This window comes from Mus musculus, chromosome 7 (assembly GCF_000001635.26).
Source record: "Mus musculus strain C57BL/6J chromosome 7, GRCm38.p6 C57BL/6J".
Taxonomy (NCBI): Eukaryota; Metazoa; Chordata; class Mammalia; order Rodentia; family Muridae; genus Mus; species Mus musculus.
In genome coordinates this window covers 90,434,490-90,458,672 of record NC_000073.6, presented here as the reverse complement: position 1 = coordinate 90,458,672, position 24,183 = coordinate 90,434,490, and the positions used below count along the sequence as shown (strand labels likewise).

The 24,183-nt window shown below is 40.7% G+C and overlaps 2 protein-coding genes across 7 annotated transcripts; one reads left to right on the top strand and one right to left on the bottom strand.

Moving 5' to 3' along the window:
- Positions 1–1,469: 1,469 nt before the first annotated feature.
- On the top strand, positions 1,470–7,973 carry Tmem126a (transmembrane protein 126A). 2 transcript variants are annotated; one of them, NR_157050.1, is made up of 5 exons: positions 1,470–1,601; positions 3,154–3,249; positions 5,773–5,944; positions 7,016–7,130; positions 7,738–7,973. NR_157050.1 is itself a non-coding variant. In NM_025460.3 (5 exons), exons 2-5 carry the CDS (start codon positions 3,161–3,163, stop codon positions 7,928–7,930), a joined length of 591 nt encoding a protein of 196 aa, NP_079736.1. In that variant the 5' UTR covers positions 1,470–1,601; positions 3,154–3,160; the 3' UTR covers positions 7,931–7,973. The 2 variants fall into 2 exon arrangements, 1 of the variants encoding a protein (NP_079736.1); NM_025460.3 differs by having other exon boundaries at positions 5,773–5,966.
- Positions 7,974–10,290: 2,317 nt separating this feature from the next.
- On the bottom strand, positions 10,291–15,939 carry Crebzf (CREB/ATF bZIP transcription factor). Of its 5 annotated transcripts, NR_073438.1 has the most exons (4): positions 14,586–15,892; positions 14,296–14,373; positions 13,180–13,248; positions 10,630–11,476 (listed from the first exon to the last, which is right to left on the bottom strand). NR_073438.1 is itself a non-coding variant. In XM_006507606.2 (3 exons), the coding sequence occupies exon 1, from the start codon at positions 15,656–15,658 to the stop codon at positions 14,582–14,584; it is 1,077 nt and encodes a 358-aa protein (XP_006507669.1). In that variant the 5' UTR covers positions 15,659–15,939; the 3' UTR covers positions 10,291–11,476; positions 13,180–13,248; positions 14,296–14,581. The 5 variants fall into 5 exon arrangements, 2 of the variants coding, with proteins under 2 accessions (XP_006507669.1, NP_660133.2); XM_006507606.2 differs by having other exon boundaries at positions 10,291–11,476; positions 14,296–15,939; NR_073437.1 differs by having other exon boundaries at positions 10,630–13,248.
- Positions 15,940–24,183: the final 8,244 nt, after the last annotated feature.

Sequence of the window (24,183 nt, the reverse complement as noted above, 5' to 3'; positions counted from 1 at the left end):
ACCCCCAAAAAACAGTGAAACAGACAAAAAATTTTTAAGATCACACTAGCTAGACTGATCAGGCTTCAAAGATTCAATAAAACACTATCAAGAGAAGACATATGAGGTCACTGCAGGATACACAGATATTAAAAACATAAGGAAATATTTATCAACAGTTTAATCCAATAAGCTTGAAATTTTGGACCAAATGGACATTTCAATTGTTCTGAGAAAAGTTTTGATGTTCAATCTAAAAGGTATCTACGCATAGAACAGTGAAATATCTATTATAGATGCTGAATTTATATTACAATTCTATCAATCAGGAAAACTCTGGGCTTAGAAGTCTCCCGTGATGATTCTACCAAACATTCAGCAAATGACATCAAAATGATACAAACGCTCCCAAAAGTGAACAGTTGCTAAATGACACTAATAAGTCAGCGCTACCCTAATGCCAGCACCGGACAAGGAAAGTGTAAAAAGGACTGGGGAAAAACAAACAAACACCCCGCTCATTGGTTAAGAGTAATTGCTGCTCCTGCAGAGGACCGGGGTTTGGTTCCACAGGAATTGGAGTACAGTCTTATTTAGAAATAAATAAATAGATAGATAAATAAATAAATAAATAAATAAATAAAAACAAAAACAAAAAAACTAGAATTGACTTGATGCCTCTCGGGACAGGAATCTTTCGGGACAGGGATCTTACTCATTAGTCTTCTGATAAATTCCAGGCCTCTCAGTTTGGTAAGCGTCTTTATAGTCTACTCACAATTTTACAAAATAACCAGGTAAAGAATTTTGTCCTTTCCTGTTTTACAGATGCAGATGAAAACTGAGACGGAAACTCACAACATTGGTTCCCAGTGGTGCTGACTTATACCCTAAGCCTCCCCCTGGCTGTTTTGTTTGGAATTCACACTGTACGCAGACCAGACTGGCCTGGAATTCACAGAAATCCCCCTGCCTCAGGCTACTGAATTCTGGGATTAAGGCGTACGTTATCACGTGCGGCTCCCTTACTTTTGAACCGTTAGTTTTTCACTACATTCCGTTAACCCTGTTTCACAGAAGCAGTGTTCTAGAGGACATGGGGAATGCTGAGGAAAACAAAACAAAACAAAAAAAAAGCACTCGCTCTGGAATTGCTCACGTTCTGCTGGAAGTCACCCACAGCATAACATGGCACAAAGATCCAAGAGCGAGATGGAGCAAAAAGTCAATCTCAGGCTAACTTCACTGCCAACGTTGCCTTCATCAGCCCGTAGCCTAGCGGCTGCCATGCAACCTACGCCAGGATCGGGGACTCGGAAGTCGGGCTGCGTGCCCAGGCGGGGTGGTGTCGAGCCCAGCCACCGCCACACCGCTGTTTCTGCAGGCTGTACCCGGGATGGGCTATAGCGGACTCGCCAGTCCTCACCGCTAGTCCACAGTTTAGCGTCTCCTGGACCGGAAGCCCGTGGACAGGAAACAGAGGCGGAGACAGAGTCACGTGTGAGCCAAAGATGGAGCTCAGACGACCCTAGCGAAGGTTGCGGTAGACTCGGCGCGGGAGGACCCGGGCAAGCACCGGCGGCTGGGGAGGCTGCCATTAGCTGCCTTCATTCTGCCGAATGGTGAGTAGCTGTGCCAATGTCGCGCTGGGAGAGGCGCGGGGTGGCCACGAGGGTGGGGAACGCTGTGTGTGCTGACCCGGTCTTCACTTTCCACCCGTGAGGGGGAAGACCTGGCTGAATTGATTGAGTTGAAGAATCACTGCCAATTTACAAATTGCTACGTTTAATTTTCCGATGCTTGGTTTTTATGCAGAAACTTTCAGAGATCTTTGTAGTATTTCAAGGTGTCTTTGTCTTTGATGGGGATTTATTAACTGAGAAATAATACCAGGAAGAAGAAACAGGACTTGAATCCTGGGATCCTGATCTAAACCGCTAAATCTGTATTTTACTTTCGAGGTTAATTTTTAAGTCAAGATTTATGGAATTTTGCACATGCAGCATTTTCCAAATCATTGTATATATACAACAGGTACCCAAGATTTGGTAAGACATTGTTCCAGTGCTGTCACAGCTAACTAATACGAATGGTGACCCAAGACAGGCTGATTTATTATCAGGTTATTTCTGAGTTTTGGTTTATTGCTACTACTGTTTTATCTTTTGAAATAGGGTCTTGGAGTACATCCAGGAACTCACAACCCTCCGGCCTCAGCTTCCCAATAGTAGAGGTATCACCACAGGTTGCAGACTTTTTTCCTGTCACCAGGAAGTATGTTTTTAAAGAGCCCAATCTAGTAAAAACGAATCCACCATTCTACACTGATATTCATCCTATGTGTACCATGCCTGCTCAGGCCAGAAAAGGGCATTAGATCACCCTAGGCCTGAAGTTACAGCTGTGTGTGAGCTTTGACGTGGGTGCTAGGGCTCGAATCTTTCATCATGTGTCCACATGCCTGCAATGCCTATGAAGGGTGAAGAGGATTCCAGTCCCCTGGAACCCTTGTTCTTTGCAATAGTGTTCTCTCAAAACTACTGAGCCCTTTCTAACCCTTGACACCTAATCATCTTTACAAAGTGGCTATTACACTTGAAATACAACTTATAGTTCCACCAGCAGATGTCACAGCTTTCCTGAATGCTTCCAAGTGAAACTAATTACCTGTGTACCTAATGACATCCCTGTTATCTTAGCTTCCACCTCATGTTTTTGTTGTTTACTGGATGTTGGCTTTCTCTCATGATGTGAGGCTCTGTCTGTTGCATCACCCCTCCACCCCACTTGTCTAGCACAAATTCTTTGGATTTTTGTTTTCCTGTAATAAATTTTCATGTAGCTCTGCTGGCCTCAAATTCCAGTATTATCAAGGACAGCCCTGAGCCCACCCCCCAACTGTTTCAACTACAGTCATGTCACCATGTCTGAATTAAGTCATTTTTTTAATGTTTCATGTATGTAGTAATTGCTTAGAAAATCAAGATTGTGGAGTGTCTTAGAAACTTATGCGCTGCTTTTCTTGTTCAGGTTTCTGGTATGCTGTATTGGGAGAGGGAAATCTTATATGCTATATATACATTAAGTTAATCTACATCTCTTACATAATTATGCATCTCAAAAGACTTTTTCTAGATATACTTTTTAAATTGGGATTGTTATATTTTTTTTTAGGTCCAAGATGGAAAGTCATAAACCAAGTACTAGCAAAGATGATTTAATACTTAATATCATATCCAGAAAAATTAAACAACTTCCAGAATCAGACAGGTAAGATTCCATAGTCTTAAAATGTCTTTACCTAAAAGTGTTTCAAAAGATTATCTTAAATTTGAAGGACTATGCATACCCAAAGGAAACTGAGCTGTCTTTTTGCTTTGATGAAAAAACAAAAACCACCCTGAAGCCCAGTGACACTAACCATTTTGTGCATCGTATAACTCATTATGGAAACTGAAACTAGAACTTTGGAAATATTTAATTGATGAACCCACCTTTCCATTCAGCTTTTGGGGTGAAAAAAACTGTATGGATCCATTTATAAATAACTTAAAAGACCTTTTCAAGTTAACCCCATCTCTTATCTTCTCAGTGTATTTCTATGTTTACCTTTATTAAGAGTACCATGGCCTGGCGGTGGTGGCACACGCCTTTAATCCCAGCACTTGGAAGGCAGAGGCAGGCGGATTTCTGAGTTCGAGGCCAGCCTGGTCCAGGACAGCCGTGGCTATACAGAGAAACCCTGTATAGAAAAAGCCAAAAAAAAAAAAAAAAAAAAAAAAAAGAGTACCATGGAATATTTTGCAAGATGGATGACAGAAATGGATGTTTAAAGATCTTTAAGATGAAAAAGAGTTTAAGGAGCATGCTGATATTAAAAAGTAGTATAGTACAGTGCCCTTCTACAGAATATTCTTTAACTCCTTTCCCATCAGAAAGCCTGAGTGGGTTACAGTCACAGTAACTTCAGGTTGATCTGTGTCTATGCACCTGTGCTGAGGGCAACTGTCGGGAGTCTCTCTTCTCCCTTTCTGTGTGGGTCCTAGGTATGCAACTCAAAGGTTGTCTGTCAGATTGATTCCACCCAGTCATGAGTGGGTCATGACCTCTAAGAGAAGAACAGAAACGGGATCAAAGAAATGACAAAGCAAGGATCTGTCATATTTGAGGAAAACAGTGTTACTGAAACACAGGAGGTCCCTATATTAGGGTTTCAAGCAGGAAAAAACAGATCCAACTAACTTTACTGCCTAATGCAGCCAGTTTGGGTAATAGATTTAAAAAGTAGGTAAGAGGCACTAGTGAAGTGGGATAGAAGATAGAAACATTAGAGATAGAAGATGTGAAACATTACTGTGGCGATTGATGCATCTTCTAGTGTGAACTCACACCAATTCCACTTTTGGTTGGCACTTACCGTCTTACAATAGAGAACCTAATCCGTACCTGAGCAGTAGTTACCACCACCCCTACATAGACACCCCCATTTAGTTGTTTCCTGAGATACAAACAGAGCACCTACATGAGGTAGGGGAAGCTGTAATGACTAGTGTAAGAAAGTGGGAAGAGAGCAGGCTCCCAGTGGGATCTTCACCAAATCAGCAAGGAGCACTGGGAACTGAGCTGGAACTCCACTTTAAGACTTTGCTTGCAACAGTCAAAATGTTTCATTTTACAACCACAGCAAATTACAATTTAGTTGGGAGACAACCAAGTGTTCAAGTTTCAGCTCCACTATTTCTGAGCATGGTTAAAATAGGGGTGAGTCCTATTTCATGGCTTTTTAAATATTTGTAAAAGTGCTCAAGTTCCCCTGTAAAATTCAGGCTTCTCACATTGGGGCTGTAGTTCTTTAATAGTTTTCTAACTTCCTGAGCTGTCTTTAGACTTCTGAAAACCTCAACTTCAGTCATGTAGCTAACGATGAGAAACTCCAAAGCAGAACGCAGCTTTCCTTGCATCTGTAGCAAGAAGTCAACTTTACATAACTGGTTCTCATGAATGAAGTGAAATGCAAGCATGATGCTTCAGTAGTAATGACCTAGAAAAGCTTTAAATTTAAAATAAGCAAAAACTACAGAACCTAGTGGAGGTGAAGAAATGGGAAACATGAATTAGTAAACCATACTGCAGCTCATAAAACAAGTAGTGAAAACCAGACTGAGTTGTAAGCTGAAGAGCTTATTCAAACTGTACTATATAGTTTTAGGTAAACACATAGAACACGTTTTGGCTTAAGATTCATTTATCTCAAATTACCAGTTAAATTTTCATCAATGAGCTACTAAAAACTACCTAGTATATCTACTGTAATGTTAGTACCCAGACTCCTAATCTGGATATTAATACTTGAGGGATGAGTACAAGGAAACACACTAACTGTACTACTCAGTTGGATATACATCTGAAGTTGTTTATAGATACAATGGGTTTAAAGTCAGTAATTGATAAACAGTACTACCTTAGAATGTGTTGTGTTTTTATCATGAGAGCTCAAAAGAGCCAGGCATCTTCCTCTTCAGAGATGTTTCCTGTTATATAATTTGGGGCAAAGTTCTGAACAGTTCTTTACTTAAAGTATCATAAAATACATATATAGTTAGTGTCATGGTCTCCTTATTACCCAAATCCAAAAGCCTTTTTTGAATAGAAATGTAGGTGTGAAGCTATAATCTGTCTTTGGTTTTATGATCCTGTAAGGGGTTAGTTTGTCTGGTTCTTCGCAGGGTGCTGATAAGTTCTGTAACACACCAGAATTAGAGACTTACACGTCATCACTTCCCTCATCCTCAGGAATCTGCTTGAATATGGATCAGCATATATTGGACTTAATGCTGCTTTTGGGGGCCTAATAGCAAACAGTCTATTTCGGCGAATCTTGAACGTGACACAAGCTCGATTAGCTTCTAGCTTACCAATGGCTGTGATCCCATTTTTGACAGCAAACCTGTCCTACCAAAGTCTTGTAAGTTTACCTTTGAGTACAGGTATGTTTTATCTCATTATCACCCAAGTTTGCACTAGTGTATACTAACCATAGCTTAACTCAAAATTGAAAATATTAGAACTAAAGATTACCAGATTCGTATCTGTGGGCTATAATGACGTACTTAAGGAAGAGAGAATCTTCTGCAACAACTGATTCACATTAGGTCTGCCAACCAACCAGAGTACATACATACGCAGCAGTTCCATAGTGCCGCCTTTGTTTCTTGTTAATTTGCACATCTATTTTAATCTCTTTTAAAATATATATTTGCATATGAGTGTTTTGTCTGAATGTACATTTACAGACCAGGTAGTGGCACTGGTGCCCATGGACTATAGATACAGATAATAGTGAGCTGCCACATGGATGCTGGGAATTGAGCTCCGAGCACGTGTACAAGAACAGTCGTTTTTTTTTTTTTTTTTTTTTTTTTTTTTGGTTTGGTTTGGTTTTTTGAGACAGGGTTTCTCTGTGTAGTCCTGGCTGTCCTGGAACTCACTCTGTAGACTAGGCTGGCCTTGAACTCAGAAATCTACCTGCCTCTGCCTCCCAAGTGCCTTTAAAGGCGTATGCCACCACTGCCTGGCCCACAGCCATTTCTCTTAACTGAGCTATCTCTGTATGGAAGTTCTTTAAAATAAGAGTATACTGTGTACCATGTACATATGTAGTATTTAGCAAGAAGAGAAATGTTTTAACTTTATTACTGTACCATGTGTTCTGAATGAGTAGTTTCTGTTATGTGTCCTGTTAGGTGTGTATGGCCCTCCTGATTAAAAACAAACGTATCATCACAGGGTCCAAGGGGGTCAATTTTTTCTCCGAAATACTGAGAATCCAGAGTCAAGATTTGTCTTCCTGTTTCTCAGTATTTCCTATCCAAGGCCTTAATACATGTATTCACACTACCAAGCTACAGTCCATCCTATGTAATTATTCCTTTGGGCACATTTCCAAGATCATTTTTGTTGTGTCACTGAAAATTAAATGTGAATCTTATATTAAGTCCTTTTTACTTAAATATCATAACCATCACTTATTTCCTAGGTGATTTGAACTGTGAAACCTGTACCACAACACGGGGTGCACTAGTTGGTTTGGTTATGGGTGGTCTGTACCCTATCCTTTTGGCTATACCCGTCAATGGGGGCCTTGCTGCCAGGTAGGACTGTTTTCTTATTTAAAAACCTTCAATTATATGACTACCTAAGGAACTCTGAACTTAAAAAAAGCAAATATACCCTCATGTTAAGTCATTTAGACTAAACGCAGTGTTTCCCTCCTCAGGAGTTTTTAAGATACTCTGTCATGCTGTGCCTCTTGGTTCTGTTCAGGTCACTAACCTTTATTTGTGTATTAAATGCTTCCTAGAAAACAAGCCAGTATTAGTGCTGCAGGTCTAGCATAACAGCTGGAGCATATAGAATACCATTGAGAGTTTGTACATTTGTCCTAAAGGAATAAATATGCTATCAGAAAACTGCTACCTGTAAGCCTCCCACAATTCCAGTTACTTGGAATTCTTGTAGCAATCTATTTTGTGTTAACTCCAGAGAGAGAAAGAGGCACCAAAAAAAAAAAAAAAAAAAAAAAAAAAAAAAAAAAAAAGACCAGAACCATTTTTAAGACTAAGACACAAAAGAGAATGGCAGTAATTAAAGTATGTATGAAACCAATGAATATATGCCAATAAGAGACTGCAGCTATGTTTACAATAAGACTTACAATGGAGAAGATCAATGTCTGATCATCAATATGCTTCCTTACAGGTATGAATCAAGTCCCCTCCCACAGAGGGGAAACATCTTCAACTACTGGATTACAGTTTCTAAGCCTGTCTTTAGAAAAATGTTATTTCCTACTTTACTTCAGACTGTGTTTGCATCCTATCTTGGGTCTAGACAATATAAACTCCTCATAAAGGCCCTTCAGTTACCTGAACCTGACTTAGAAATTCATTGAAGCAAATATGTACAACAAAAATAAAATGGTGAAAATAATCTTGTCTGCAACATTAAAATACTTGACCGGCAATTAAAGACTATACACAAGGTAGAATAAAAGCTACCAAAGGGGCATAGTTTTGAGGCTGGGAGTTTAAGTTAGTGGCAGATTGACTATTTTAACATTGATGAGGCCCTGGGTTTAATCCCTAGCTCAACAAGCAAAACTTAATTTCTCTAGTCTGCCCAATGCTGTTTCTTATCCATTCCCAACACCACTCCTTCACACTAAAACATTTAGTTTGGTATAAAACACAAGAAGAAAAAATAACTACATAGCAATTATCAACACAATCTTCCCAAACCCAAACAGGAAGGAAAAGTAATTTTTTCTTAATTCGGGACGTTTCCTCATAGAGGATTAATCCTGGCCTATATCCTTGTGCAGCTAGAGTTTAGAAAGTTATCTTTGAAGCTTCTACCTATTACGGAGTAGCTCTTCAGAGTCTCAACACTTGAGCTCCCCTCTCCTGCCCTGCCACTCATTTTATTTCTCTAGCACAGTACCAGCTTTACCCTTACCATCAACTGTTTTCTGAGGTAAGTTTGTGGAGTCATTTCCTTAGATCATTTATGTTTCTGGAGTGATCAACTGTATTCTTCCCAAGTGTTTCATACCCTTCTTGTTTAAACAACTCCTTTTTGGAACGGGAATGAACACTGTCCAACAATTCCTATTATCACAAATACTTGCACTGTTAATATTATCCACAAGCATAGCTTCTAAAATCATGAAATGTGGATTTAGTCTCGGTAATAAACATCAGATCAATTCTCCATAAAGCAAGCTAGTCACCACAGAGAAAAATACCAAAGTCTAAAACCATACTAAGTATGGTTTTTCACAGCATATCTTAAGTATTCCTTCTAAATACTGTGTCTTGTTGATTTAGAAAAGGTAACTTTGGACTTGTTAAATAGGCTTTTATTGAAATAAAAAAATACCCAGGCATGCCTAGCAATTGGGAAGAAAAGGCAGGGCCATTCTCTCAGGTTTGAGGCTAGCTAGTAATTTCTAGTCCAATGTAAGACCCTTGTCTCCATCAACAAGGCCACTACTAAAATTTTAGTCAAATTTAGCAGTTTTCAGAATGCTATGATTTGTTCTTTCAAAAAGCACATGAAATGTATTCTTTATCCAGTTTCTTTAAAGTGAAAGTATGAGGGAAGTTTCCAAGAGAAAAGTGTTTATTGGGCTAGTTATGTGATTTCTTTTGCTCTCTTTCTAGAGTTCCCAAGATTTAATATGCTTTACTTTTAACTGCAATGGGAAAATGTGTTTTGAATATGATTGCCTATTTTACAAGGAATAATAGCAAAAGCAAAGGCTTTCTGACACAAAGCTGCCCACCTACATTCTCACTTTTACTTAATGCATAATTCAATTGATCAAAGTAAAAATAATTTAATAAATATAATTACTATATAATTAGATTTCTTAGGTAATACAGATGGTGCATAATCAACTTAGTAATTCAAAATCCAGTGATATATATCAATCTGTTTGATAAGTGCAAACTGTTTACTATGCTTACAACTGTCCTAGGACTCTTAACACACTAGCTATAAATGTGTTTAATCTTTCCATCACAAAAGGATTCATGAACCTCTTTCCTCTGCTACATAGTCAAATCCTCTCTTTTACCGCAGAAATGGGCAACTAAGCAATAAACGCTTAGCCTACCAAGTCGACAAGTCTACCCAAAACACTGTTCAGGAGGCAGCTACATGACACGAACTATGAGTAACATCTAAACCTAAGGAAATTTAGTTCTTTGTAGCTCAGACCTAAGAACAATGCCTCACTGAGGAAAATGGTTAAGATTTCTGTCTAATTAAAGTAGACAGATGATTAAAACTACTTAGAATCTTGCAGTCTGCTGACTAAGCACATGACGTTAGGAGTATTCAGACTCATATCTAAATATGTATGTATACACATTATTATTCTTGTACTTAAGTAAGCCAGAAAGGTATAGGAATTTGATCCTAAAATTTGGGAACACTTTTGTGCTACAGTAAAATTCAAATTGTTACACTGGCAGAATTACACTGTACTAAACATAGCAACTGTAGCTATGAATTAGTTCTTACAAAAACATAATATTGTAAAACAGTAAGGTTGACTGGTTAAAAATTGAGCCCATACATGATGGTATTTAAATTCAAATATTTAAATTCTTGTAGTGGCCTTTTTAATTCCTAAGTAAATGGGGGAGAACTAACCCAGAAGCACAATAAAAATACACATATTAAGGTAGGTCTCAAAACTTAGAATCAACATACAAATGGGGGGGGGGCACATGCAAATATTACCTATTCAATGTTGAAGAACCATTTATTTAGTTAAGAAAAATGATTATATTTGTGAGCTCGTAATCTCTATCTTCAAAATGCCTTAACCAGGTAACTACATATTATTATAATACATATTAGTGAATTATCCGCACTGTGTTCTGTCAAGAGTTGTAGTCAAGGTCTGTACTATAAGAGCATCAATCACTTTAAAGCCTGTAGAAATTCCCTTTACGGGCACTGAGCATACAGACCAATACAAGGAAAAGAGCAACCTGAATGAATTTTGAGTAAATTAACTGCTTCCTACCATCTCCCTCTTCTATCTATTTCCTAAGTGAACCAAAACATAAAATAACTCAATCTAGACCAGAAGGAAGGTGCATTAGCATATTCCAGATGATAAATGAATGGGTTCTAAGTGTTTACTTATGGAATTAGCCCTTATCATCCAGAATATAAAGATCCTTACAGAATACCACAGAAATTTTAACATAGAACAACAGAAACTATATCATTCATCAGAAACCTCAACACATTCAAAAAGACCAAGTACTAAGAACACTGAAGATACCAAACCCCAGGATTGCTCACACGCTCATGATGCCCTGAATTAGCACCCACACGTTATCAGAATCACCTTTTCAAAACACACAATCAATGCATCTATTTTAAGACACTAATCTTTTAGTTAAGGACTTTATTCTACTCAGCAACGTGTCTGTCTTCCAAAGCAGCTCTTTCCATCCCAGAATACAAACTCATGAGGTTTGTGATCACTGCTAGCTCACTTGTGTCATTCTAACCCACTAAGTCTAATTCCACAAAGTGTCCTTGATTGTGTAAAACCTAATGTTTCTTGATGAAACTCTAGAATTCTCTTCTCCAATGGTTACCATTTTTTAAAGTATACGATAAATTTAGTGTTAATTGCCATGAATGAAAAAAAAGAGGTGTAATTTTGTTCCAAAATTAACTTAGTCTCATGGGTTTCTATTAAGTCTTTCAAGCATTCCAGAGAATCTTTTCATATCTCCATTTCTGGAAAGTGTAATCAGTATAGAAGTAATTTGGGACCTTGGAAATGGCATTCATGTCTTTCAGCAGATGCCAAATTTTTGACCGACATGGCTCCCACAATTACTGTTACCATCAGTCCAGTCAGTTAACAGGTTGTAGGAAAAGATTCGTTTTTGCAGATACTGCTAAGCTGTTTAAAGAGAAGAGAAAGAGATTAATTTAGCGAGTATGAAATGTACAGATATTTAAAATATTTTGAATACTTTGTTGGATATATCAGAGGTGTGACTACATTTTTTAACAAACATACTTTTAAGTATGGTTAAAAAAAGGACAAAAACTTAAGCTACTATGATAGAAATACTATGCCAATATGTGTTAGTCAATTAATGTATGAATATTAACTACCATAGGAAGACAGGTATTTAAAAGCTACATTTTAAGGTTTTCTATCATTTTTACACAGGTACAAATCAAGAATAAAACCTGAAACAGTTCCCCAAATACTAAATTGTTCTCAACATCACAGTAAATACACCCAAACCTGAAATTTTCAAAGCAATCTATTTTGTATTTCAGAACTCTCTATCAAAATACTAATTATTCACAAAAGTTTTCTAAAAATAGTAAGACAACAGTTTTATATTAATCATAACTTTTTTAATTAACAAGTAGTGAACAGAACACTCTAGATACTGTTTACTACACACTGAAATAAACAACTGCTGTAAATTAAACCCAAACATTTACAGTAAAATGTGCTTACACATAAATATGAGCAAAATTTATTTAAAGCCCCTGATAGATCCTACATACATGCAGTTACCATGTAAAAACAAGACCATGAGTTGATGCAAAAAAAATGACAAAAATCACTGTCACCAAAACTAGAAAAAAACAATGAAATGGAAACAAAAACACAGTTAATAAGACATAAGGAACCTAAGAAAGCAGCTTTAAAAACAGGACACTCTGATCTTCCACTGTTGAGAATTCCTAATTCTCCAAACTGCCATTTATGAAATGACAGCCTAAGACTCTGTACTTGGAATTTCAAAACATCCCAATTCAGAAACTAATTTTCCCCAAGCCCACACTTCAAATGCAGGAAAAGCACTGAGGTTAAGAAAATATTCCACAGAAATGGTATAGTTTTTAGGAAAACAAACTTACTACTTCCAGAACCTTTCGATTAAGTCTATATTAACAACCATTTTTCCTATTTTCATCCATTACTTTCCAATATCATGTTAGAGATGAATAAATTCTTTGAGCCCATAACTGAAAGATCAACAAACCTGATTTTATTATGACACCATATGTTTGTCATTGGTTCTGCACAAAATTATATACAAAGAAATATATACAAAAATGTTCAAGTATTAAATTTCAATTCAAGGCTTCTGTTTCAAAAGCTACATTTAACATACTTCAGAAAGAGCACAAATTAGTCATTTCAAATAAATTTCCAACTACTTTTGGTTTCTATATCTATGTATATATATATATATATAATTCATAGGCACTGAAATCCATGCAGCTGCATTGTGGGGCTTGTATCCTACCCTTGTAGAAGCAGGTCCGTCACTCCAAGTTGTGAGTTTGGCTACTACCCATTCATGCTCAAGTGCAGTAGAGATTTTTACAAAATGTGATAGACTGAAAAACCAGAGACTAATTTAGGTCTCAAAATCATATTATCTAGCAACAAAACATTTACAGTTGTGCAAGAACAAGATTCCATTTCCATAACCAAGTAACAAAATAAAACATCTTACGTGTAGGATAACTTACATCTTTGGACTGCTGGAAAATACTTAATTATGAACATTTTAAAAATAAAAGACAGCAGAAGCCCTGATATTACCTCTGTTTCCTTATTTCTTATACTACCTTTTAAAATAAAGCAGGAAATGTGGCCAGCAGCTGGTCCCGTCTCTTCTGCCCCAACAGCTGTATCCACTTTAGCACAAAGAAAAACAAGGATGCTAAATACGTATATCCTTTATCAAACAGTGATGTTTCACAAAGAATTTAATGTCTCTTGCATTTCAGAGCATCAGAACACACACTTAAGACAAGTGGACAAAAAAACAGTATTTTAAGGAAAGACTTTTCCGTCTTTGGAAAAACAGTATCGATCATTTCATTAATTTAAACAAGTATTTTTAAATAGGACAAAAGTTTTAGAAATATGGAGAAAAGATTCTTTGTGAAGCCTCACTTTACATGTTTTCATTCACATTTCACAACCTTCAATATCTAATCATACAGAAATTTAGCCTAAATTTTAATACAACAAAAATAAATACTTTCAACAATTTCTTCATACTCATTGATTAGTAATTACTGTGCTGGTCCTCAAAGAAACATTTCATTTATCGTCTTCTAATTAAAACACAGAAATCTGATGGGTATGTTAATTTCCAACTTCTCAAGTGGTGAACTATTAGGGTCTTTAAATAGACTGTATTTCTGCATTTTCTACTGAAAACTATAAGGCATTCATTAAGTATTTTAGGAGACTTGTCATCTCCAGAAAAATACCACATTTGCGCATGCCTCAATACTTATTGTCAACCTCTGAAAAGTTGCTCTACAATTGGAATTCCAATTTGCACCTTGTACAACTCGGAACTTCCATTCAACTTCACCTGTTTGACTGTCTCCAAACTGTATCTCTATTAGCAGGTTTCTGTGTACAGTTGGAACCGATGTCATCCAAGGCCATGTCCACACTGGGGACAGAAGAGCTAGGTACACGCAACTCTGAACAAGGGGACACATTTAACAGCTATTTCAACCAGAAGCAACTTAAGTACATTAATGACCAGCACAAGTCTGTTTCCAGGGTGGACAAGGCCCAAATTAAGATTCCCCTCCCACCACCTTTCAAAAAGAAAAACAAACAGAAAAAGATATCACACACACACACACATTGAGATGTCTGCCCATTAAAGTAGCCTAAGCAGCCGAGCATGAGCGTTACGGGAAGAGATGGATCCTTACCAGGTTGTGAGGCGGGAACGACTGCTCTGTAACCCCTACAACGGAGCCTGGCAGGAAGGAAATCACCTAAAAAAGAAACTGTCAGAGAGATTTAATAGTCACAGGTTATCATTAGGAGTTGGTTACAGTGTCACATTCATGCTTTTAGCTAAACACTTAAAAGATTTAATATTACTTTTTTTTCCGCCTCTGAAATGCGTCCGGTGACGATGTCCCACTAAGGTGTTTGACATGGTGTAAGGGAGGAGAAAGGGGTAAACGCGGATAAAGAGCAGATTACTTGACCCTACATTTTAAGAGACGACGACGCCTTCCGAGCGCACGCCGAGCAGAACTCCACCGACACCTTATCCTTGTCCACATGGAGACACACTCCTCCCGCCGCGTCGTCCTCTTCCCGCGGCTCCGGCGGCTGCTTCCCCACCGGCAGGGCGTAGTCGTGGTCGCCGGCGGGCGAGTCTCTGAAGAGGGAGGTGGTCAGCCGCAGTCCCACGCCGCTCAGTCGGCTCAGCAGGCGAGCTAGTCCGGTCTCGTTGGCCAGGACGGCCCGTAGGTAGCGACTCTCCTCCTGCAGTGCTTGCACGCGCTTGCCCAGCTCCCGATTCTCGGCCCGCAGCTCCTGGTTCTCGGCTGCCAGTCCCCGGACCCGACTCTCCAGCCCCATCACGTACTCCTTCTTCTTGAGCCGATTAAGACGGGCAGCGGCCGCCGCCGCCTTCCGGGGACTCTTGGTCGCCGCCTGGTTGCCGTCGTTGGCGCCACCGCCTCCTGCTCCCGGGGACTTTCTCCGCCTCTTCTCCCCGCCGCCGCGGTCACCGCCGCTGCTGCAGCCTCCGATGCCGTTCAACAGCCTCTGCAGCAAGTCGGAGAAGCGCTGCATCTCGGCGGCCGCGGTGTCGTCGTCGTCGTCCCCCCTCAACAGGCCGCCGCTCTCCGAGCCTCCGCCGGACGAGGACAGGGGCCCGGGCGAGCTGAGCCCGGGCTCCAGGTGCCAGTCCGGTTGCCGAGGGTCCAGCAGATCGGCCAGCTCCAGCCCGGAGAGAAAGTCCATGTCCTCCGGCTCTTCCTTGGGGACCATGGCGATCGCGTCCTCCTCCTCCTCCTCCATCTTCAGGGGCGAGGGCGCGGGCGCGCGCACGGCCACGCTGCCGCGGCTCCCGCTCCGGGCCTCCGGCTCGCCCCCGTCCCCGTCCCCGTGAGGTTGCTCGCGGTCAGGCGATCCGGGCCTCGGGGTCTCCGCCCCCGCGGCTGCCCCGCTCGGCTCCCGGGGCGGCGCGCGCGTGGCGGGCGGCTCCCGGCTGTCGCGGCGGCTCGGGAAGTCGCGGCCCGAGGCTGCCAGCAGCTTGGTCAGGCTGTGCCTCATGGGGCTGAGCGGCGGGCCCGGGTAGGCCGCAGCCACTCCGACCCCGGGCCCCCAGCGCGCAGAGCCACGGCGCCGGGCCGACCGCAGGCGCGGGGCAAGGTCCGAGTGGCCTCCGGCGGCCGCCCAACCCCCCGCACGAGGCGGGGGGAAGGCAGTGGAAGCGCGAAGCGGCGAGGCCCGGGGGAGGACTCGGCCGCGCCACCCAGACAGCGGCCTGGCCGGAAGTTACTCTCTGCCCACCCCGCCCACAAAAACGCGCTTCGCTCCAGCCAGAGTATCGCGAGATTCCGAGTGCTTTCGAGGTGCAGTAACTTCGGCTTTGCGGTGATGTCATAGGAGCAGCAGGCAAAACACAATAAAACCTAGTTTCCACCCCCCCCCCACTCATCGGTACTACCCGGTACCACTCTCCTCGATCCAATATGACATCTAGACATATTTGACGTAGCTATATTAAAAAAAAACTGTTTTTGTGAACGCTTTTATTTTTGCTGTTTCTCTCTAAACTGCAAGCAAAAAACAGCACGCATAAGGAAATAGTCCCCGTTAAAACAAAAGACTTTAAATCAGAAGTGTTACCAAATTCTGGGGAACGCAGTCACGTACTGACACTAACTCCCCAGGCGACATTCAGAGGTCCTTAGTCTCAGAAAATGATCTTTCATAATACTATTACTGCTATTATTGTCATTATTACATCATTTTTATTTATCATTTGTTTTTGCAATAAGGGTCACTTGCAGAATTAGCTCCTTTGCCAAGAGTGGGTGGTTGGTTTGTTTACTGGTCTCTTGTTTTGCTGTTTGTTTTCTGCTTTTTTTTTCTTTTGTCAAGTCATGGTAGTTACTTAGGCTTTTTCCGTTTTTAAAATACCAGCTTTTTGAAAAGACCAAGTCTTGAACAAAACACTTCACTTTTTATTCAATGAGTTCATGCACATAGCACTGATGTAACGAATTCTTTTAAGCCTCACTACACATTGGGCCAATAGTGCGGGGGGGGGGGGGGGGGGGGGGGGGGGGGGGGGGGGGGGGGGGGGCTTCTGCAACCACCAGGACAAACAAAGTAATGTAATTCAGTTTAACACACTGAGTAGCCAGTGTTGATTCAAACTTCAAGAGTATGATCCCAGAGTTCTTAATTTTAGGCATTTTTTTTAAATCATTTTATTTTATTTTATTTTTTTAGATTTATTTATTATTTATTATATGTAAGTACACTGTAGCTGTCCTCAGACACTCCAGAAGAGGGAGTCAGATCTCATTACGGATGGTTGTGAGCCACCATGTGGTTGCTGGGATTTGAACTCCTGACCTTCGGAAGAGCAGTTGGGTGCTCTTACCCACTGAGCCATCTCACCAGCCCAATTTTAGGCATTTTTAAGCAAAGCACAGTTTGGTGGAAGAGTTTCCTGCTGATAATCGAGAGTATGCAGCAATATGACCTGACCACCATGAAACTCTGTGTAAAAGTATGCATGACATCTTCCATAAAGACAAATGTCTTAATTAGGGTTTCCATTGCTGTGAAGGGACAGCATGACCAAGGCAACTCTTGTTTTGTTTTGTTTTGTTTTGTTTTGTTTTGTTTTGTTTTGTTTTGTTTTTCAAGACAAGGTTTCTCTGTATAGCCCTGGCTGTCCTGAAACTCACTTTGTAGACCAGGCTGGCCTGTCTCTGCCTCCTGAGTGCTGGGATTAAAGGCATGCACCACCACCGCCCAGCTCCAAGGCAACTCTTATAAGGACAACATTTAACTGGGGCTGGCTTACACTTTCAGAGGTTCAGTCCATTATCATCACAGAAGCAGAGCAGAATCCAGGCAGGGTCCATTTCCTCTATGGAAGGAACTCCGAGTTCCCCAGGCAGGCTGGAGTGTCTCAAAGCCCACTCTGACACTGACAGTGTTAGACCTAGTGGGGAAACCCCCACCCAATTCCCGATTCGGTGTGCACCCAAAAAATCACGAAGGACCATCATCTTGATGTAAATACATGAGGACGTTTAATTACGGAGCTCTGGACCGACATGTATCTCACACAGGAGATAACAGATGTCGGCCACGAGGCTTGAAAGCTAGGGGTTTTTATGGGGTAAGGGGCTTAGGGGTGTGGAATTCAGCATAGTGACACACTATTGGCTTATTCAAACATTAACAGAAAGATTACATGTCAGCAAAAGGGCATCAGGACCTTGTTCCTGTGGGCTGGGGGCTTATCTTTGTTCACATAGCAGTCAGTTGATGTATGACTTTACCAGGCATCAAGGGGCAGTAGACAGAGGGGAGGTTCCGGCCAGGTGGTGTTGGCCCAGACAAGATAGCCCTGCTTGTACAATCAAGCTGTTCTTAGGAATGTCTTAACAACAGCCCTGTCTGTTCTGCTTTGTTCTTGGCCCCAGGCAGTGGGCTCATAGACAACTCTTTTACATGAATCACAAGATACAAAATCTCATTTTCTTTCAACAGGCCTCTTCCAACAAGGCTACCCCTACTCTACCAATGCCACATCTCCTAATATTACCAATCCCTGATCCAAGCACATTCAAACCACCACATGGATTTTATAGATTGACAGAAAAAAATAAGCTCAAAATAAGGGTCTAGAGGAGGATCAGTTGTAGTCTCTGCCACACAGAGTAAATGTTACCAGGCTATTTTTGCTCCCAGCTTTCTGGGTGGTGTCTCTTTGAAGAGACAACAATGTGTGTTTAATATTTCTGGTTCCTCTAATGCTTATCTGTGAGCACAAGGATTTCCGTGCCTCCTACACATTTAATTACTTTTAACTCTTCCAGGATAAACACACACTAATTTTGTGTGGCCATGTTTGAAAATGATGTCTAATTGAGTGGCAGACAAAGTGATGAATCAGAGGAATATCTGACAGAGTAGGTCAGAGATAGAATACCTCCAACTCTCACGAAAATAGCACAGGAACGTAAAAGAGCAGCACAGAGCGAAAGAGAGGAGGCAGTTTTGCTGGTACAGTTTTAGAGAGACAGGTTGCAGATGAGCCAGAAAATGGGAAGGAACCAGAAGATTAGAACAGATTGCCAGAGTTAGTTTAAAGCCAAGAAGAGCAATTCAGTGAGAAGCTGAAAGAAACCAGTTCTAGTCCGTCAGCTTGGAGAAGAGTTTGGGCCAGAACAGTGGGATTTAAACAGCAAGCCAGAGTTCAGAAAGACCTAGAAAGGGTGAGTTTATTAAACAGTAAGCTTCTGAAACAAGAATTATATCTGGCAAATAAAAGACCAGGATGATCAGGAAAGTGTTTCCTAAGGAGTTATTTAAGCTGAAATCCAAAGTGGGTACTCTGAAAGGAAGACAAATGAGCCACAGAAGAGAAATAGTGTGCAACAGACATCTCAGCATCCGTGATATCGGCAAACGAACTAAGAATGTGATTATACATGCACAAGAACATCATGGGCACTCTGACTGTCATTACAATCCTTTTCAGTTTGTAGCAAGCAAGCAATACAACATGAAAATCAATGAATGGCAGGCAGCAGATCAATATTTTCTTTGTTAGCATTCTTTGTTTTCCCATAACACAATCTTTTCTTTTTCTTTCTTTTTTTTTTTCTTTTTTTTTTTCCTGTGAGATATTCAGTCCTTTAACAATAGACTTCTCAGTTTGGAGAAGACTGTGAATGCCTCTCTGAGATATGTATATATAAAATTTTCATTTGGGAAACTAAAAGACGAAGATGGTATCAAAACTTGATGGACTCTAAGAAGACTTCAGCTGGTTATGAGGAAGGTAATAGTTGTTAAGGACGTGGCTCCATCCTTTCTAATCCCTCAACCCTACATGAAAAATGGGAATTTTACAAAGCTAATACACTTGAAATAGGGTTGTTATGGTGAACACGTATGACTAGTGTCCTTATATAATTAAAAAGTTGCAAGGGTAAGGATGGCAACATCACTCAGCAGGTAAAGAGTCTTGCTGTACAAGCTGAGTGACTGTCCAATCCCCCAAAACCACATGAAGGTAAAAGGAGAGAACCAACCATGCAAAGTTGTTCCTTGACCTTTGCCTGCACACTGTAACACAGGCAACTCCCCCATGCATATCACACACACACACACACACACACACACACACACAAAGTCTTTCATTTGTAATAAAAACTTTAAATATGAAAATAAAAATAAAAACACTTTTGAGATCTGGGACTTAGCTGGTAAAGCCCTTCTCTAGCAGCGGCATCGCCCTTTGTTTGATCTTCAGAATCATATAAATGGGGCATGGTAGGGCACACCTGAAATCCTGCATGGAAAGGCTTAAGGCAGAGACACCAAAACTCCAGGACCAGACTTGGTTATATAGCAAATTTAAAGCCAACCTAGACTACATGACTATCAAAGAAAGGGGGGGCGGGGGGCAGGAAGAGGAAGAAAAAGAGAAGAAAGAGTAGGAGAGAGGAGGAAGCAGAGGCAAACAGTGAAAAAGACACATGGTGAGGCAATACAGAAATACAGTGGGGAGAACCTGACTAGATAACTGGGGCATCGTGTTTGTAAGCCAAAAGTGCTAAAAGTTGCCAGCAAACAAGAAGAGACTGAGTCTAGAAAGAAGTCTACCCAGCAGCCATGGGAGTTAGCACAGCCTTGCCTACAGCTTGATTTCTGAGTTTAGCTTCTGGAATGGAGGCAATTCATTTCTGTTGTTTTAAGCTGAGTTTTTGTCACTGATTATAGCAGCCATGTGGTAAAACTGTGAGATGTGAAAAGCCCAAATATGGTGTGTGTGTGTGTGTGTGTGTAAGGGGATCAGCAATATGACTCTGGTATTCTCATGGAGTTTAGTCAGATATGGGGAAAGACCCAAAGGTTTGACTGGGGCTTGATGGTACACCTGTGAGGGGGTTCATTCTCATAAGCCAACCGGCTGGGCGTCAGGAGACACTTGTTCTTCCCCATTGTGGGACTCACCAAATAATTGCAAGAGTACCTATATGACATAGGGCTTTCAGTGCCCAGAGCAAATGGCCCAAGTGACCAGAAAGGATGCAGCAAAGCCATTTATGATGTAGGTGGAGAAGTAAGGCACTCAAGAAGACACTCTAACACTGTTCTATTAGGGCCCCTACTTCACTGAGCCTTCCAAACCGCTGTAGCCAGCGAGGAATCTGGCAAATGCACTTTGCTTTTGTGGGTGTGTTGGCTTGCTTGCTTGCTTTCACTTTTACATTTACAATGCAGGACCCCCAAGGTTAGAAGGGGAATTGACGCCAATGGTTAATGCCAATGTAGCAGATCGTCCATAAAGACCACAGTGGCTACATTGATGCATTTGCTAAGGCAGGTAATCAGATCCCAGAGAGCAGAGAGTGCAGCTGAGTCACACTTAAGCGGTTTCAGTACAGAAAGAAGGGTGCATATATTACAAAGACCAAAGTGCTCATTTCATGTTTGTTTTTCCATTTACCAATGACCCACAAATTATGAGGGGCAGAAAGATCAGAAGGGGCCAAGACTGGTTCTCAACTGAAGAACCAGGTTGGTAACAGTATCTAGAGAGCAGATTTTCTGTAACCTTTCCATTGATGATGCACTTTTGTGGTATGTCTCCCCATCAGTGAAGACCCATTGTTACTGCTGATGGCAGAGGGGAGAACATGTTGCTGCTGATGGCAGAGGGGTAAACAGTATAGAAGTCAAGCCCAAATAGTTGGAAGGGTGCAAATGATGCTTGCCTTGTCATCACAGCAAGGTCCTTCCTTCTAGAGTCAATGCCATCTCACGGCCCCTCACAGGTATCTCAGTCCATTCTAAATCTTGCTTTCTCCAGAAATGCCAAGGTGGATGTGGTGGCACATGTCTAATCCCAACAACTGGGAGCCAGAGGCAGGCAGATCTCTATGAGTTCAAGGGCAGCCTGGTGTACATAGTGAGTTCCAGGACAACCCAAGCTATACAGTAAGAGTCTGTCTCAAATGAGAGAGAGAGAGAGAGAGAGAGAGAGAGAGCGAGAGAGAGAGAGAGAGAGAGAGAGAACACAAGAAAAGAAACTCCAGAACTTTCCAATGTTCTTTATATGCAGAAAATTTTAAATTAGACACAAGATGAAAAGAATAACATACGGATTCCCTATGGGCCCATCATCTGTATTTAGCAATATAGGGCCTCACTTGCCTCACCCTCTTACTCATTTTGTTGACAAATTTTAGAATAAATCATAGGGACCACACCTCCATGTGCCACTGAACATTTTTTCTATAAGGCTATTTTAGTTTCATAACCACAATACCATGACTATAACTAATAAAGTCATTACAGACCTTACTCTGGTGCTGGGGAGAACATGGGCCTTTGTGTGTGCTAAGCCAATGCTCTATCACTCAGCTACTTCCAGGCCCTTTTAATTTCTTGATATTTAGACTCAGTCCCTTTTCAATTGTGCTGCAGCTAACTTGCCTGAATCAAGGCCTTCAATTCCACACATTGGTCCATTTGCTTATGTCTTAAGTTCCTTTTAACCCAGAAGAGCACTTCTATTCAGCCGTTGCCACTTGTTGGGAACCAGGTGAGTTGTCCTGTCTGATAATTCACATTTTAGATGTGCTTGCTTGTGAAATAACTTTACCACTCCCACTAATTATTTCCCCTCCATCGAAGGTGTTAGTTTCCTGGACCAGAATCATTTTCTGAAGATTCAGAACCCTTGGAATATGTTCTAGATAGTGTTGTCTGCTATGTGGGGCGCACATATCGGAAGTACACAATGCCTAATGTTTTCTGGCCAGTGTTTTCTAAGGAAGATCAGTGACTGGGTTATAGAATTCTCCACTAACCTCTCCCTCTTTTCTCTCCCCTTTCCTCCTGCTCTCTCTCTTCTCATCTCTCCTTACAGGATCTTGCTATGTAGCCCAAGCTAGCCTAGGATTCACTCTAGGCAGCCCAGATTGAGTTCAATCATGTGATTTTCTTGCCTTTATATCCCAAATCTGAGTCTTGGAGGCCAAGTATAAGCACATGGAACCATGTTCAGTTTATTAATCCTTATTTAGTGTTAGATTACTTCTCTACAAGTTGTGAAATGTATATATATATATATATATATATATTCATATATATATATTCATATATATATATTCATATATATATATTCATATATATATATATATATATATATTCATTGAACACTACTTTGTATCTTCATACATGAGCTGTTTTATTCCTTGAAATACAGGGACCAGGAAAAGTAGACTAAATGTCCACTCAAATCCCTTTAATAGTCAATTTTCAGAGAAATGAGTTAAAAGACCTATGAGTGTTTTATTTATTTTGCCTTTGTTATTGTTTGACTCTGGTTTTCTTCCTTCCCTTTTCTGTCTATTGTGATGAATTCATACTTGTAAAAAGCTTTTATATTTCACTCAATATTATTATTTTGATAATCAAATTACTCTTTGGCCATTGATGTTGGTCTTTGGCCAATGTTGGTCTTTGCTTTCAAAAAACATTAGTGTGTGTTTCTACTGTACCTAGATGGTTCAGGGTCATCATGCTCTTTCTCCAGCCCAGCCACAGTATCAGCCTCTCTTCTAAGAGGAGGTATTTAGAAATAGTTTTTAGCAGTCACACACATGGCTGTAGCCGCCTGCGGCCACACTAACTGGGTTCCTGAGTGGGAGGCAGGAGCTGTATAGGAGAGAACTACGAGAGAAATAATGGAGGCCAAGACATGTTTCTATTCAAGGCCCCAAAGTTTACTAAGAGTCTGTGCTTATAAAGAGGGAAGGCCCATCCCCGGCAGATCTATTCTTGATGCCCATTGCCAGCCAGTAGGCCATCTGAAGGACAGAACTGGCTTGGCAAGTAGGTGTAAATTACTAGATTGTCTCCAGAATATCTCAAGGGCCTCTCAGCAGGTAGCAGTATCTTGGAGAACAGCAGCCTCAGACATGCCTTAAGGATGTTCACAGCACTTTGCCTTCAGTCATTCAATTGATGAAGCAAAGAAATAAGTATTGGTAAAAGAAAGATACTGTGAATTTAGAATACTACTTATTTGAATTTCAGACTAAAAGATTTTTAAACTTATTTTTTATCTGCCTTCAAACACTAAAAGTTTTGCTCCTTAACAATGTTACTTTTTTTTTAATGTAACTGAAATAGATATAATTGTTTTGGCATTTCCACTAACCACTAGTACTAATGAATACAATGGCAATGACCTCCTTGCAGTTCCATTTCCATTAGAATATGTTTCATTAAGAGCATTCATTTAAGATGCTATTTCTAGAGTTGTTAGGAGAGTTTATCTCTCTCGATACTTACACCTATGTAAAATTCATGCCTGGTTCTGTTTATATCTGTGTTACTCAAGATTTTAGTTCTCTTGTTTTCTCTCTACCCAGATACACTTTCTTTAAGATCACTCAGGGGAGGGTACAGGACTTAATGAAGGGAGATGGTTTACTCACCCAGGAAGAGAAGTTCCTTGGCCTTCTAACACTTTTAACCATTGAATGCTTTTTTTTTTTCTTTTCTTAGACCAGCAGCTCTCAGCC

Excerpts from the sequence above, each read along its gene's own strand:
- Crebzf (XM_006507606.2), bottom strand. The coding sequence starts at position 15,658 with ATGAGGCACAGCCTGACCAAGCTGCTGGCAGCCTCGGGCCGCGACTTC.
- Tmem126a (NM_025460.3), top strand. The coding sequence starts at position 3,161 with ATGGAAAGTCATAAACCAAGTACTAGCAAAGATGATTTAATACTTAAT. Across the intron at positions 3,250-5,772 it reads CAACTTCCAGAATCAGACAG|GAATCTGCTTGAATATGGAT; the intron begins GTAAGATTCCAT and ends CCTCATCCTCAG. Across the intron at positions 7,131-7,737 it reads AATGGGGGCCTTGCTGCCAG|GTATGAATCAAGTCCCCTCC; the intron begins GTAGGACTGTTT and ends GCTTCCTTACAG.